Raw genomic sequence first — 14901 nt, forward strand, 5'->3', positions numbered from 1 at the left:
AAATTCAGGCATTTGAATAGAACAGTCTGAACCTAATTTCATGTTTATCCTTATAACTAATAACCTGGCAATAGATTCATCAAGGTGAAACCCTGGCTGTCAGTTCAGATTTACAAATTAAATACTGATTTATTAGATTTAAATTAATTTTATAAGGAGCATGTTTTAAGACTAAAATGTGTGTAGTCTGCAGCAAATTTAGTGTTTAAAGTAAAAGATAAAATTAAGTTTAAATTAAAATCTGAATTGTAGTGTCCCATAACACCAACCAGAAACAGTAACTATTGATCACATCACAGAGCTCTGTGTCCAAGTGGCATAGAAGACTAAAGTGGGCTCTTTCCATAAAGCTCCACTGCTCAAAGAAATTAAGGGAAAACCTCATTGTCACAGTACACCACAGCCAGTTAAATATCAGGTTATATCAGTCTGTTCAGTTAGGAAACATAAGCCTTTGTGAATCCATTTCACCTGCTTTGGTGCAAATGAAACAGGTTCACTGGAGACACAACCCCCAAAAACGGAATGGTTCCCTTTTTGTCATCAGTCATGAAGGATACCTCCTTATCCCTCATGACTGATTTTTCTCTGTTTTTGCTTTTTTGCTTTTGTTAGTGTCCTTGTCACTACAGGTAGCATGTGACAGTACCTGCAGCCCATTCAGGTTGCACAGGTAGCTGCTCCAGGATGGCACATCCATATGTGCCATCACAAGAATTCTGCTGTGTGTGAGTGTATGTGTGTGTGTGTGTGTGGAGGAGATACCAGGAGACATGCTGTTACACATGGAGAGCTGGACAGGACTGTAGAAGGGCATCAGCCAGCAGCAGAACCAGCCTCTGCTCCTTTTTGTGAGGAGGAACAGGAGGAGCACTGCCAGTGCAGACCCTATGAGGGTGGCATGAAGACCCCGTGTCCTTTAATGGGACCTGTGCTCACAGCCCAGCACCATGTAGCTTGACTGGCATTTGCCTAAGAACACCAGAACTGGCAGGTCCACCACTGGCATCATGTTTTCTTCACAGATGAGAGCAGATTCATACTGAGCACATCTGACAGTTGTGGAAGAGTCTGAAGAGACCATGGGAAACATTATGATGCCTGAAACATCATCCAGCATTACCAGTTTTGGAATGGGTTAATGATGGTCTGGGGAGGCTTATGCTCAGAGGGTACCACCAGGATAAAATCCTTAGACTCACTGTCAGACCTTATGCATATTCCTCCTGGTTCAAGAGAGTGCCGGGCCTCATGTGTTCAGAGCTTGCAGGCAGCTCCTGGATGATGAAGACATTGATGCACTGATTGGCTCCTAGACCTGAATCTAACTGAGTACCTCTGAGACAATTTATTAGTGCATCTGAATCCAAATAGTACCACAGTCTGTTAAGCAGTTCACTGATGCCCTGATACAGATCTGGGAGGAGAACCCCATCACACCTTTGGGAGTGCATATAGGCCTGTGGGGGACATACACACTACTGGGGACCATTATGACACAAGTTGGGTCAGCCTGTGATTTTAATTTTTAACTTTGATTTTGAATCCAACTCTCCAAGGGTTAATGAGTTTGGTTTCTACTGCTGTATGAGGAAACCAGCAAATTATGTTTCCTCATATAGCATCACCTCATTTTTTTCTCAACAAATTACACAATATATGTCAGTAAAGGCTTGCAACTTGAATATGTCATTCACTGAGATGTGGTGTTTGATTTAAGTGTTCCTTTAATTTTTTTGAGCAATGTACTTCTTTTGACTAGACAGCTGCTGTACAGAGACAGAAATGAGTACACATATTTTCAGGCACGTTTTCTACATTGCCAACAGTTCTTTATTCTGGTTAGGTTTTGTTTCAATTTTAGACAGTTCTGTATTTTTGTAGCCTAATATACAACATACATAGCTAATGAAGCAGTAATAAACCATTTTCGTGGCCGCTTGGGGAAGCAAAAACAAATTATATACACACATATCCTTTCAAATTTATGTGGCCATTTTTTTTTTTTCTGAGCAAACATGCTACTTTGCACAACCGCTTGTTACAAAGTAACATTATCCTTCATTTGGAATTGTGCTTTTGCTACATGCAGTGAATGTAAGTCCAGTATTCACTCTCTCTCAGCTTTGTGTCTCCTATAAAATGTGTTTTTATAGCTGTTAAATGCCCCAATATATTCACCATCTAATTTTTAATTGTGACTACTTGTTATTTGGTGCTGAGCTGGTGCAAACATGCAAGTTGCAGATTGCACAACTAAGGTTAAGCTCTGCAAAGGTGAGGGGAGCTGTAGAGTCAGAGGTTAATTCTCTGTGGGCTCATCAGTAAGAACACCTTTCAAGCGGTCATGTCACATTACCTTTTAATACACTATTATTATAAAAAAATCGTAACCAATTTAGGGATTTTACTTAAATAAAAATTCATAATGTCTTTCCAGAGTAACGATCAATAGAGGGTAAATCCAATGGCTGTGACTAATCATGTAATCAAATGAAAGGTGCTCTTTTACTGCTTCAGTGTTTTGTTTCTTTGACTGAAAGAAGACATTTGATACTCCAACACTGGCTCCAGTGAATTCAGGTGTAATTTTTAGAGGTTACATACAAACCCCATCCTCCTTTCAAAAAAGTTTTCTTTCTCCTCATACAGCATCAATTTTGTACGTACAAATGCTAATCAGAGGGTCCCAACTTGTCTTCCTCAGTTGATTGCTAGGTAGACTGGTCCTGACAACTTCCTGTCTTGTGTAATGTATCATACATGAATCCCCTTTCCAGCATAATTAATCCCTATTTCAACTCAATGGTAATTTTCTATGGAGCCCATATGAGCTGTCATTTTAATCATTTAGTATTAACATATATCAAATGAAGGTCCTTAACTAAGCTGCCAAAAAAAATGTTCATTTAAGTCTGTCAGATACTGCTTGAAATATTCAAATCTTCCTTTTAACCTTCATGAATTCTCACTGTAATTTTACTTAATAGCTCCAGCAGCATTGTGACAACTACCAGTGATAAGAGATTTTTCTTTTTTTTTTTTTTTTTAAAGCATGTAACGATATTTGGACTAAAGTGAGGACACAAAGTCACTGAACCCACACTTTAATTAAATTAAAACCGCTTGGGGCATATTTCCCGCTGACTGAAGGAACACCTGCCTTACAGGACATGGAAAATTCAGCACTATATAACATACATCAATTGGATGTTCTATTTACACCAAATAAAAAGAGTTCATAAATGCTGTAGATAAATCACTCATGGCAATATTCAAAACAGATGAACAATGATATTAATCCTGCAGTAAGCTGAACAGTGACTTGGTCTAGCAGATGGTAGATTTTATAATGTTCCTGTAAAGCAGTGAAAACTGAGTACAGCAGACTCAGCTTTCTGGGAACATTTATATCTCAGCCAGAATTGGAATACATGAGAATCAAACCAAGCTGATGAGTACTAATGAAATCTTTAAGCAGCAGGTTGTAAATTCATTCAGCATAGTAAGCCACAGATTAAAGGCCCCACGCTGCTCTGCCCTTTTCTATAGAAACACTTTTGGAAACAACTAAAAAGGAGTAAATTTGTTTCAGATCAGCAAGGACTTGGCTGAAACAGCTGAGAAATGAAGAACAGCCAAAGTGCTGAGTGACCAGAAAAAAGGCCTGCAGCCCACATGTCTGTGTCAGGAGCACTGCAATGCTACTTTTGTCAAACAGTCCACGCTGTCTGCAGGGACTGAATAGTTCTCATCTAAAAGACATCACAGCGGATGTCAAGCATGGCAATCAAAAAGTTAACTTGTCATGGTGATATCTGGTTTCTGTGCAGATGCTGCCGTTGTGCTTGTGGTGTGCAAATTGCAAAAAAATATTACACACAGCATTGATAAAGACGTTCCAGCACCTCAGACGTGCACTGCATTTTAATGTATTACTGAGTAGTTTCACTAAAAAAAAAAGAAAAAAAAAAAAAAAAAACCATTTTAAATAAGACCAAAACAAAAAAATGTCATCATATTTTGAGTCTACACTAAATACAGTTCAAATGCATTCAAATGCTCAGTGATGTTTTTCAGAGAAATAAAAAGTTAATCACTATCTGTCTTTCACAATGACAGTCAGCCTTTAAATCCTGTATTAATATATCAAAGTAGGTTCTCACATATTCATATTATATATTAAATGTGGTTTTGAAATAAAGCCTGATATCATAGCTGTTACACTGTAGTTTCTATTCAATGACTGAAAGCAACTAAGAACATTTATTCATAAGTATATTTGAGAGCAATTATACTGTACTTGAGTATTTGACATTTATGCTATATAAAGTGCTTACACACTATGTTTTTAACCCCTCATTTCTTTATATTTTGCTAGGAAATGGGAAATAGGTTCAGCAGTTTACTGAAACATGTGAACATACATGGAAATACAGCATATGAGGCAAAAACAGAGTTTGTATAATTCAAGCTTAAAAGTCAATATTTGGTATAACCACATTTATTCTTCAACACAGCCTGAACTCTTTTAAGCAGTCTTCAGGAATAGTTCTCCAGGCTTCTTTAAGGACATTCAAAGCTCTTCTTTGGATGTTGGCTGCCTTTGGTTCTGTTCTCTGTCAGGATGATCCCACACTGCTTCAATAATGTTGGGGTCTGGGCTCTGGGGAGGCCAATCCATGACTGATAGTGTTCCCCTGTATGGTTTTCTATCCAGGTATGCTTTTACTGCATTGGCAGTGTGTTTGGGATCATTGTCATACTGAAAAATGAAACTGTTGCCAATCAGACACTTTCTAGATGATACTACATGGTGGATCAAAATCTGACGGTATATTTCTATGTTCATAATTCCATCAATTTTGACAAGATCCCCAAGACCACTGGCTGAAATGCAGCCCCAAACTATAATATCATTTTTTTAAAAATAGATGACAGTAAGCACTCTCTCCTGTACCTCTGTACATATTGAAGATGATCCATCCAACGATACATTTGCGTCCAGTTATCTAATTCAGGGACAAGGGATTAACAATGATTTCAACCAAAATGTTAAAATTTGGGTTCATAACTCCATAAGATCTGTTGCCACTGATTTTCAGTCCAGTTCTTGTGTAATATGGCATACTTAAGCCTTTTCTCCCTGTTTCCCTTTCTTAAGAATAACTTCTTGACTGTCACCCTTCCACTGTGACCATTTCAGATGAGGCTTCAGTGAACAGTAGATGGACCGACTGAAGGACCAGATGTGTCTTTCAGGTCCTGTGTCAAGTCTTTGCTGAATTTCTTAAGGACATGACTTTCAGATACTGTTCATCTGCTGCAGATAGTCTTTTAGGCCTGACACCTTTTCTTGTGTCCTCCACTTGCCCAGTTTCCTCAATGTTTGTAAGTGCACACTGCACAACATGCTGTATATACCGAGCATTGGGTTAATTGCTCTTTGAGAATCATAATGTTTGTGCAAAAATACAGTTTTTACGACTTTCAAACTGTGATTTCTTTGTCATTAGCATATAAATTATGTGACATTTGCCAGGCTGCTAGCATCAAAGTGTCTAAAGATACAATTTAAAATAGGTTCTTTGTTAAGCTGTCTGTTATGTTCATCCCTTGAGTTAGGTGCCTTTTTAAATGAGTGAAAAAGCAGCCAATGTCTAACAAAAATCTTTGCAAGACCTTCAGAAAGCCTGGAGAACTATTGCTCAAGACCCCAAATTACAAGAAAGTCTGGCTTTGTGGAAGCAACATATAAAGAAATGAGGGTGTCTTAAGACTCAAGATCATTACAATGCAGATTTTGTGTCACTGCTCTATTAGTAATAATCATGACACTTTTTTTTAACTGGTTCTAACAACACAGACTGTTTTGACTGCTGTAAAGGTACTTTGAAATGATTACCTCTGTTCCTGGCCTCCATCTCTTTTTCCATGAATTCTTTCTGGGAGGGAAACTCGCTGAGCTTGACCTTGGACATGGTGTCATTCTGACCGACTGTGCTGATCACTTCTGGCTCCTTCTCATGGCTGTCCTCGGTCTGAACATGGATCCAAGGGATTTTCCTAAAGGAGACAGCAGAGCAATAAAGATGATTAGTTTTTTGATTATCAAGTGAATTCAACACAATTTACTTTCCTATCTCAATGAAAGCACCTTTTGAACTTGTAGATGAAGAATGCAGCTAAACCAACAAACACCACGCTGAGCAGCATCAGCATGGCCGACCCACTGGGGAGTGAGTTTGAGTCCACAAGTGGTGCTGAAAGACAAACACCATAAATGAGCGCCACATTTTTAACACATGTTAAACCCTTTCCTTTTTCCTAAGCCATGTCCTGCTGCAAGGATATTACTTTCATTATCCAATGTCATGAAGAGTATCTCCCTGCATGTTATTCCCTCAGGGCATAAAAAGCACCTTTAGGAGGTCCACTGCTTCTCTCCAGGGTCCATAATGCAGGCAGCAGCAGCTTATGCATAGTCATGGCTTTATAAATGCTGAGATGCAATATTCAAAGTATTTCCTCTCACTGCCCATCTTTTTCATTGTCAAAGAGAAGCCTATGAAGTGTATGACCTTTCCGGATCATTTTAAAGGCAACCCAGACCTTTGTATGCAGACACAAATGAAGACAGATCCATTGGTGGATGAAAAGGGTAAAGACACGCAAGGTGATCGACACGTTTTTGCGATATGCTAATGACCTGGTGACCCTGTGAATTTCCTGTGCATATCAAACACCTGCTTTGTCAATCATGTGATTGATTGGCTGACTTCAAAGAGAGCTACTGTCTCATAGCCTCAGGTGCAAAACTGGCACTCTGTGAAGGATATTTAAATCCTGTGATGTACAGCATCATGCCTCTCTCAGGAAACACTTTGTCTTTGGCCTGCTTTATTTTTTCAGGGCGTCGCTAAAATTCAATGTCAAACCAGTCTAACGAAGACGCATCTTATCTAATGCTCCGTGGATCTGTAGACATACTGTATTAAACTGCCATAAAATAAGACTAAGGCCTATTTGAATGTTTTGTTTTGATGTATCTCTAAAAGGGTTTCAATGTAACAACTGCTGAAAACTTACCCAAAGTTTGCTGAGTCATGAACACAGTAATACGAACGTCGGCTTTCAGCTCAAAGTGGATCAGGCCTTGGTTCAGGGCACTGACAAAAATATCTGATATCTGTCACAGGATTTTAATCAAAACACACAAAAAAACCAAAAGGGGTTACAAGACATTAAAATTTCACAAACAAGCAGGACATTTTTGCAAAGTGTGCTTCTTTGGCCTTTCAGAGTCAAAGAAAAGATTGATACCACTCTCATGCTTGCGATTAGCTTAGCTTAGCATAACTATTGGTGGCACCCACTGACTGGCTCTCTTGATTGTTCAGAAATGCACGTGGCGAAACAGCCATTCCAGGCTGTTTCTCTTGCAAAATCACAGCTTTTTGCACTTACACTGTGTTGGTGTGAGAGGCAAAGCTGAGATAGTTTGGACATGTGCAGAGGTGGGATAGTGGATAGGTTGGACAAAGGATGTTGAATATGGAGCTGCCAGGCAGGAGGAAAAGAGGAAGACCTCAGAGGAGGTTCATGGATGCAGTGAAGGAGGACATGCAGAGGGTTGGGATGACAGAGGGGGATGCTAGGGAAAGGGTGAGATGAGGCAGATGATCTGCTGTGGTGGTCCCTAAAGGGAACAGCCGAAAGAAGAAGAAGAAATAAATAACAACTATCCCCTTAAGTGATGTGTCCAGCAACCATATCCAAAATCAGTTAATCTAATTATTTTCTAATTTGACAACAGCCTTCAGATCCTCTTATATACCGAACTATATAAAATTTATGTTTCATGTCCACAGCAGGAAACAGCAGCTCCACATAAAAGCTGGCATGATATAAAACAAAAAAAATTCTACATATGATGGCTCTTACCGTCTCTAGAGCCTCTTCACTCCCTCTCTTGTGCTCAGTAGATGTATGCTCATCAGGCAAAATAAAGAGCTCTGCTGTAGTTGGAAGCCCTGGGTACAGAGACACCAGAAGCTGATCTTCATGAATCCCACACACCTGTAGTGACAGAAAAACACAACGGCCAGGTATATCTTTATTGTGGAGGTTAAAGTTTGACTCTTATCTTTAACTTGGACATCCAGATCAGTCTAAATACACAATAAATAACTGCCCGGTACTAACTAAATAAAAGGATCACACGCGAGTTACAAAACATCATGACTGCTGTGTCATTTTAGCTCACCTGTATAAAATAGTAATGACCCTGAAAGCCGTTAGTGTCTGCTGTCAACTGCAGGAAAGATCTCTTAGGAACTGATGTACCTGTGATAGAGCTGTCCGCACCACACGGCCTATGTCCTCCCTCCATTCGGGGATGTCAGGATTGTGCTCGTCAAGCGCTGGCGAAAACGACAAGAGCAGCGACCTGAAGAACTCTGTAAAAAAGGTGAAGTGATGTCTGTTAGAATATTAACGCTACTTCTAGTTTAGTTTTTGATTAATCTGATGTGCAGTTTTGTCCTTTTTCATTTGGCAACATCTGCCTTGAAGTTAATTGCTCCTCGAGATTTCGTGTTCGCATACCGTGACATTTTATTCATTAGATAAGTCCACGTTGACATCAACGTGGCGAAGCTTGCAGCGCTGACCGAGAGGCATCACACTTTTCCTGAGATAGCATATTGCATATTCATGTAACGTGCATCTCTCCAATTAAAGTGCTTTGAAGACTGTCTCCCCCACTCACCTTTAACAGTTATAACTTTTGAATCCTGCATTACAGTGCTCCCAGAAGCAACCTGGACCGTGACCTTGCTTTTTCCTTCTCTCTGAAATGTGTGCGAGATGCTTCCCTCCAAGGTTATAATGGGCTGGATTTCAAAAGGAAAAAACACAGAAATGCACAGAAAAACCTACATCTTTTTAGCTGAATATAGAACACTATGTGTATACACTATATAATGTGGGGATGCTGCACTGAACACAATCAATGTGATAGGTAAATATAATCAACCATCTGAGCTGGATCCCCCGGAATGGCACAGGATAGTCACATGCTGTCACTTTTTACATGATTTGTGGGGAAGTCTGTGTAGATTTACACTTTTAGATTGTAAACGACAACACAAAGACATCAAGAGAGGAGTGGGAAGATGGGAACAATGGCAGTAAAAAGGATAAATGCTGTGTGTGTATAGAAGAATGGTGGGAGGAGGAGGAAAAGCGTCTCACCTCAGAGCTGTTGTCAAACCACCAGAAGAAGGTCAGTGTTCTGGTGTGGATCGGCCAAACCACCGCAGTCAGATTAGCTTCCTTCCCCCTGATGGCTACAATAGGAGCGGAGAGATATATCCGCTCTAGTGGACCTGCAGCGATGACAAATATGCTATCATATATCCATATGTGCATCAAATGAATGCAGCCAGCAAGCAAAGTATTATTGTGATCACAGCTGATGTACATTTAGCTTCAGGTGTATGCTTTTGCATTTTCCAAGGTTAAAATGCATAAAAGTAATAAAACCATGACTGAAATGTAATTCAGCAGAGTGGGAACGTGACTATCCATGAAAGAGAAGAGGTTTATGCTATCTGCACAGCCTCAGGAATTGGTAATGATGTTTCTTATTCACATACTGGTGATGTGTAAAAACAGTGTGCTACTGTCAGATCCCTGGCTGTTTTCTGCAGTAGCTGTCACGCGGTAAATCCCAGTCGTTCTGTAGATGTGCTTGATGCCATCATCAGCCCTGCTCAGGTTAGAGTACGTGATCTTGATGCCATCTCCAAAGTCTAGCTGGATGCTGGTCCTCAGCGAGTCTCCCTGTGGACAGATGGTGTTACATAGCATCTGTCATCATGGCTTAGGTCAGGATACTTTCACTTAGACCACATGCAAGGGAAGAAAGATCAGTCTGCTGCTGAAGTGCTGGAGCTGAGATGTCATATAGGCTGTGTCGTAAACACTTTGAAGGTGAATATGAATGGGAAAAGACAGAAATTCAGCAGAGAAAACAAGTGGGAAAGCAAAAAGTGAGCTGCAGAGGCAAAAGAGGCCATCAAAGTGTCCTGAAGTAAGATGGAGGAGTTTATAATCAGCTGTCATTTATACAGCTGATAAAAATCACTCAAAACAAACAGAAGTATTGCCATCACTAAAATGTTTTTCCATGCAAATTACAGAAACTTTAACAACTAACTTTTTATTGCCCAGGCTTTGAGCTATCTGTAGCGAGACGTCACACTGAAACAATGGATCAAATACATTTCATTTGTGGTGATCAAAGCAATGGAAAACACACTTTAAAAACATCAAGCAACACCCTGTCAGCAATTTTAAGGCAGCATTTCAGAAGAATCTAGTTCCAATTAAATTAGCTAACACTGAGATTTGAGGACTAACCTTTCCCTTAACTTAATGTTTTTGCTTACATGCAATCAATTTGCTTAAAGGTACAAACCTGTGTTAAAGCAGGCAACAGTCTCAACATGAACAGAACAGAGTGGAACAGAACACAAAGAAAAACAGGCAATGCTCGAGAGTGAAATTTCATAAATACAGTGTCAGTTTTTAAGTGCAGAGGGGTTTTTCTTGTTGTTTATTTAATAGCCTTAAAGTCAAAACAGTTCAAGTTCTTGGGCTATCTACAGCATGTAACGTAAAAGATGCATACACTGCATTCAAATCTGTTTTTGGTGCAACGTGCTGCTGTGACACTGTATAATACGTTAGTATTCTTTTCTATACCAAATATATACATTTGTCCCATAAGACATGTTTTAAGGTCCATTATGTCCATATTCCTGAGAATAGTTCTGATTTTAAATTTCTTTTAAAATTTGGTCTCCCTTTTTCTGTGGTTGGTTAGTAAGTACTTACTTGGTAACAACCTTTACCATTTCCAGTTCCACCCATTTTCTTAACTGCTTATCCAGTTTAAGGTAGTGGAGGAGGGGACTGGAGCATATCTCAGCTGACTTTGGTTGACAGACCCATTTACAGCTACTGTACTTATTTATTTATGCATTTTTAGAAGTGTTGGTTCAAAGGGAAGTACAGGAACAAGGTTTCTTCATTGGTGCATCACTGCTGAACAAGAAGCAGTTAGTCAATATAAATGCTTCTGTATGGCAGGATTATGTAATGCTGCCTTTGGGAATAGATGTCGAAGGTCTTAATGAAAGAATGGAAACTTCATGGAAAAACATGTATCATTTTTGTTTCAAGTAATAATCATTATGAGGTGAAAAGAGTCTTTTAATATAATTTGCTTTTAAAAAAAAGAGAACCTCAGATGATTTATTTATTTATTTTTTTTTTTTTTACAGAAAAAGCAGCCCATGAAAAGCCATTTTCCTGTCTTTGATGCTTTTTCTGCCATTGGCCATGCTCTTTATTTCTCTCTCCTAGTAAGGATGACTTTTTGGTGGCCTTCCAAAGCAAATCTCAGTAGTGTCTCATGGAGAACTAGATGATGATTCCTCGCGGGTTCCCAGTTCCCACTGAGCGACCCAACTGATGGACAGCGTCAGCGACATCTGGATTCAGATGCTGTTTTCTGGTAAATGATGATGACATCGGCTCAAATAGCTTCTTCAGTCCCTTAAACCCATCTGAGCTGATGCAGATCCCATTGCTTTTCACATTATGATACTGTAACTCAACAGCTTTTCCACCTCCTCCTTTTTGCTCAGTTTTAGCTATTTAAACAAGCTTATTCACTGGATTTCTAGCATCAACTGTATTATATGCTTTATTTGTTGTGTTCTCTGTTGCATACTTTACTATTAACTGTGTAATGGAAGGTGACCTTGACTGTCACTAAAGGCACCATTTAGTACAGTTTTTATTGTTATTAGCAACTCTAACAGTTTCCACCATTTTTCTTTTACATCTTTTACTTCCACTAATTATTTCAGATCATTTATGCTAGCCTGTAGGCCATCATTAATTGAGAAAAACATCCTTTGTAAATGTGTCTCCAGCATTACACAATGTTTCTTACAGGTTTTAATAGGAGGTTGGTTGACCCGTGAAGCTGGATATCAGCAGTTTGGTGTGGAGTCCCTGGCTTTCTTGACTTTGTCACCATAAATGATATTTATAGAAGATAATATCGTTTATTTTAGCTGAAAAAGAGAATGTAATATATCTAACATAACAACTAAGCAGATACTTTGCTTAAAAGAGGCTGTGTCACATGTCAGTTTATTTCACCACGTACTACAAAACACAAAGAAAACTATTCATCAAGTCATCTTCAGCTGTATAGTACTAGAGTTAATTAATAAACGTCAGCATGCTAACAAGCTAAGCAAACTGGGAGACAAAGGTAAATCAGTCATTCATTTAGCTCAGGAATTATATCAAACAAGCATGATAGTCCACAAGAAAACTAGCATGGTTTTGGTTAATCATGCAACAGCTGCTTCTTCTTACATTGTTACAGTGTTATGACTCACCTCATTGAGGGAAACCATAAAAGTAACATTGCTTCCAACAGGAGCACTGAGCTCTCCCTGACTGGTAGACAGCTGGAGGCCTCGGGGTGCTCTAGGATGACATGGCTGCCTCCTGGGCGAGAACACTTTCCTCCCTCCTTCCTTACAATTATTGGACAAAACCTTCCGATACCTTTGGAGCATACAGTGAGTAAAGAACATCACATGATGGCATGAGCTACACATGCTACCAATTTTCCAAAAATGAAGACCTAACTGTTAACTGTCAGTAAAATGTCATTCAGTGGAATTCAGCTACAGTATTTACAAAAGGAGAAATATAAATGTTCTTCCAAAAGATTTTTTTTTTTTTTCCTGTGTTCACCACTATCCATGTATTTTTTATGTCTTTCCACTTGGAAGCAGCTCCTCAATTTTATTTCTGCACTATAGTGTGGGAAAATAGCACCCATCAGCAGCACATACTGTGTATTTGGCATGAATACAGGCCTCTGTGAGCATACTTAATTTTGTCAGTTTTCGGAATGTGAACAAGTTTCATAACCAAAAACCTGTTTTGAATTATTATATATTTTAAAATTGGGAAACAGTGCAGGCTTAGCCCCCAGAGCCTTATTCCTAAACCAATGGGAAGTAAACTGTTATTTTCTGTTTATGTACTACACACTATGACAAACAAGGTGGAATGGGATACTGTTTTGTGATGGACTGAACATTGGAGGCCACTTACCCTGTGCTGTTAAGGAAGCTTTGGCTGGTGCTGCAGCTTTTAGCCGCACCATTTGGATTAAACCAAAAAGCAGGGGAGCAATTCCCATCTGCCTGGCGCTCCCATCCATAATCACTGCCAAGGAAAAAAAAAAAAAAAAAAACCCTTCATGAAATGATAAACACTGCCACTCAGAGTAATCTAGCTATGCAAGCTTTTGTAGTGGGGCAAATGCTTTGCATTCGGAGCTTCATGGCATATTTTAAGACCATAACTAGAGACATGATTGTCAGACAAGTGGGATCAAACAGAATTTCAGACAGATGGATAAAAGATATTTAAAATTCATTTAACGATCCATTATTAATTGAATTCTAATAAGTCACTTGACATTATGCAAATTAAAGCAGCACAATGAAAAGTTCTTAACTCCGATCCACATTTTTCAAACTATAATTATATCCGATGAACGGAGTCATATTGGTTATTCTGTAAATATGCAGTGTAAGAGGGATATTAAGCCTTATGAAGTTCTGCAAACTGATACTTTTTTTATTACAAATGTCGACAAGCAGCCCTAATTACGCACAACTGAATTAGATGGGCAAAGTAGAGTGGCTGTTTGGTAAACATGTGATGAAAGAAATTAAGAGTCAGTGGGGATAAAAAGTCTGAGTTACAGTATATTCCCTGCTAGGAACACAGAGAATAAGCCATTACCATTCAAAATCATAAGCTGTGCAGGGGCATGGCTCTGAGGAATAGATCCTGGAATAGTCTTGGGCCAGCATGCAACGGTTGCCTGGCCTGCGCTTCATATAGATCTGTTTCTCACCCATCACACAGAGCTCTCCCTATCAGACAATGAAAAAAAGATTATCTTCTTTTTCAGAAGTTTGAAAAAGAATTGATAATAAATCAGAAGGGATTAATATTCCTGTTACCTTGTTGTGCAGGTACCATGTCTGATAATCTCCATCCATGCATCTCCTATTAAAGAGGCCCTTGTAGTCAATCTTAATCAGTTGCCACTCTGACCGATGGCTAAAGTGTCCAAAGAAACTGAAAGATGATGCATAAGAAAAGCAATGTTATCTTGACACATACACATGCAATTTCTGATATCATATTCAGCACCTGCAATCTGAAGTCCATCATTACTATTGACTGACAGCATAAAGTTCTTCTTGATGAGAAGTTTTAGTCAAAAAGGAAAATCCATTGGACCTTTCTTTGCTTAAATCTACACAAGAGCTAATTCTTCAGGTTTGATATTTGTTCTATTACTCTTGAACTCTACCCGTGTGTCTCTACTTACGTGATAATGTGATTGTCAGTCTCTGGCTCCATTAAAACCCCATCCACATACAGAGGTGCCAAGGAGAAACTGTGGCGGTCCCATTTTTTCCCTTCATCTAGACTGATCCTGCATAAGAAGAAGACAACAACTGTCAGTGGATGAATATCTACCTACCATTCTTTATCTATCTGTAGCAGATAAAATGATTGTTTTCTCTGTGTAACATTAAACATCACAAGCACACAGGTTAAAAACCAAGAACAAAGAAATATAAAAGATCTTTAGCTTTTTTGCCACGGCTGAAAAATGAAGCACCTTGGATTCTCTTCAATGTGAAAAATTATCTTGACAACAGGCTGAACAATAGAACAAATGTTCCTTGGCCCAGGTAGATTTTTGAAGGTGAC

At 39.1% G+C, this 14901-nt stretch overlaps 1 protein-coding gene across 1 annotated transcript in view; it reads right to left on the reverse strand.

Annotated features, from left to right (window-relative positions):
• sorcs3b (sortilin related VPS10 domain containing receptor 3b) overlaps positions 1–14901 on the reverse strand; it is a 57011-nt gene that overhangs the window by 2633 nt on the left and 39477 nt on the right. The window contains exons 14-26 of the mRNA XM_030747705.1: positions 14513–14620; positions 14139–14256; positions 13915–14048; positions 13216–13329; positions 12486–12657; positions 9660–9846; positions 9256–9389; positions 8771–8894; positions 8347–8459; positions 7945–8079; positions 7090–7189; positions 6158–6263; positions 5906–6066 (exon numbers count right to left, since the gene is read on the reverse strand). Of these exons, the coding sequence (XP_030603565.1) occupies positions 5906–6066; positions 6158–6263; positions 7090–7189; positions 7945–8079; positions 8347–8459; positions 8771–8894; positions 9256–9389; positions 9660–9846; positions 12486–12657; positions 13216–13329; positions 13915–14048; positions 14139–14256; positions 14513–14620 (1706 nt within the window). The remainder of the gene's footprint in view (positions 1–5905; positions 6067–6157; positions 6264–7089; positions 7190–7944; positions 8080–8346; positions 8460–8770; positions 8895–9255; positions 9390–9659; positions 9847–12485; positions 12658–13215; positions 13330–13914; positions 14049–14138; positions 14257–14512; positions 14621–14901) is intronic.

The sequence above is a fragment of the Archocentrus centrarchus genome, chromosome 15, assembly GCF_007364275.1.
Source record: "Archocentrus centrarchus isolate MPI-CPG fArcCen1 chromosome 15, fArcCen1, whole genome shotgun sequence".
Lineage (NCBI taxonomy): Eukaryota > Metazoa > Chordata > Actinopteri > Cichliformes > Cichlidae > Archocentrus > Archocentrus centrarchus.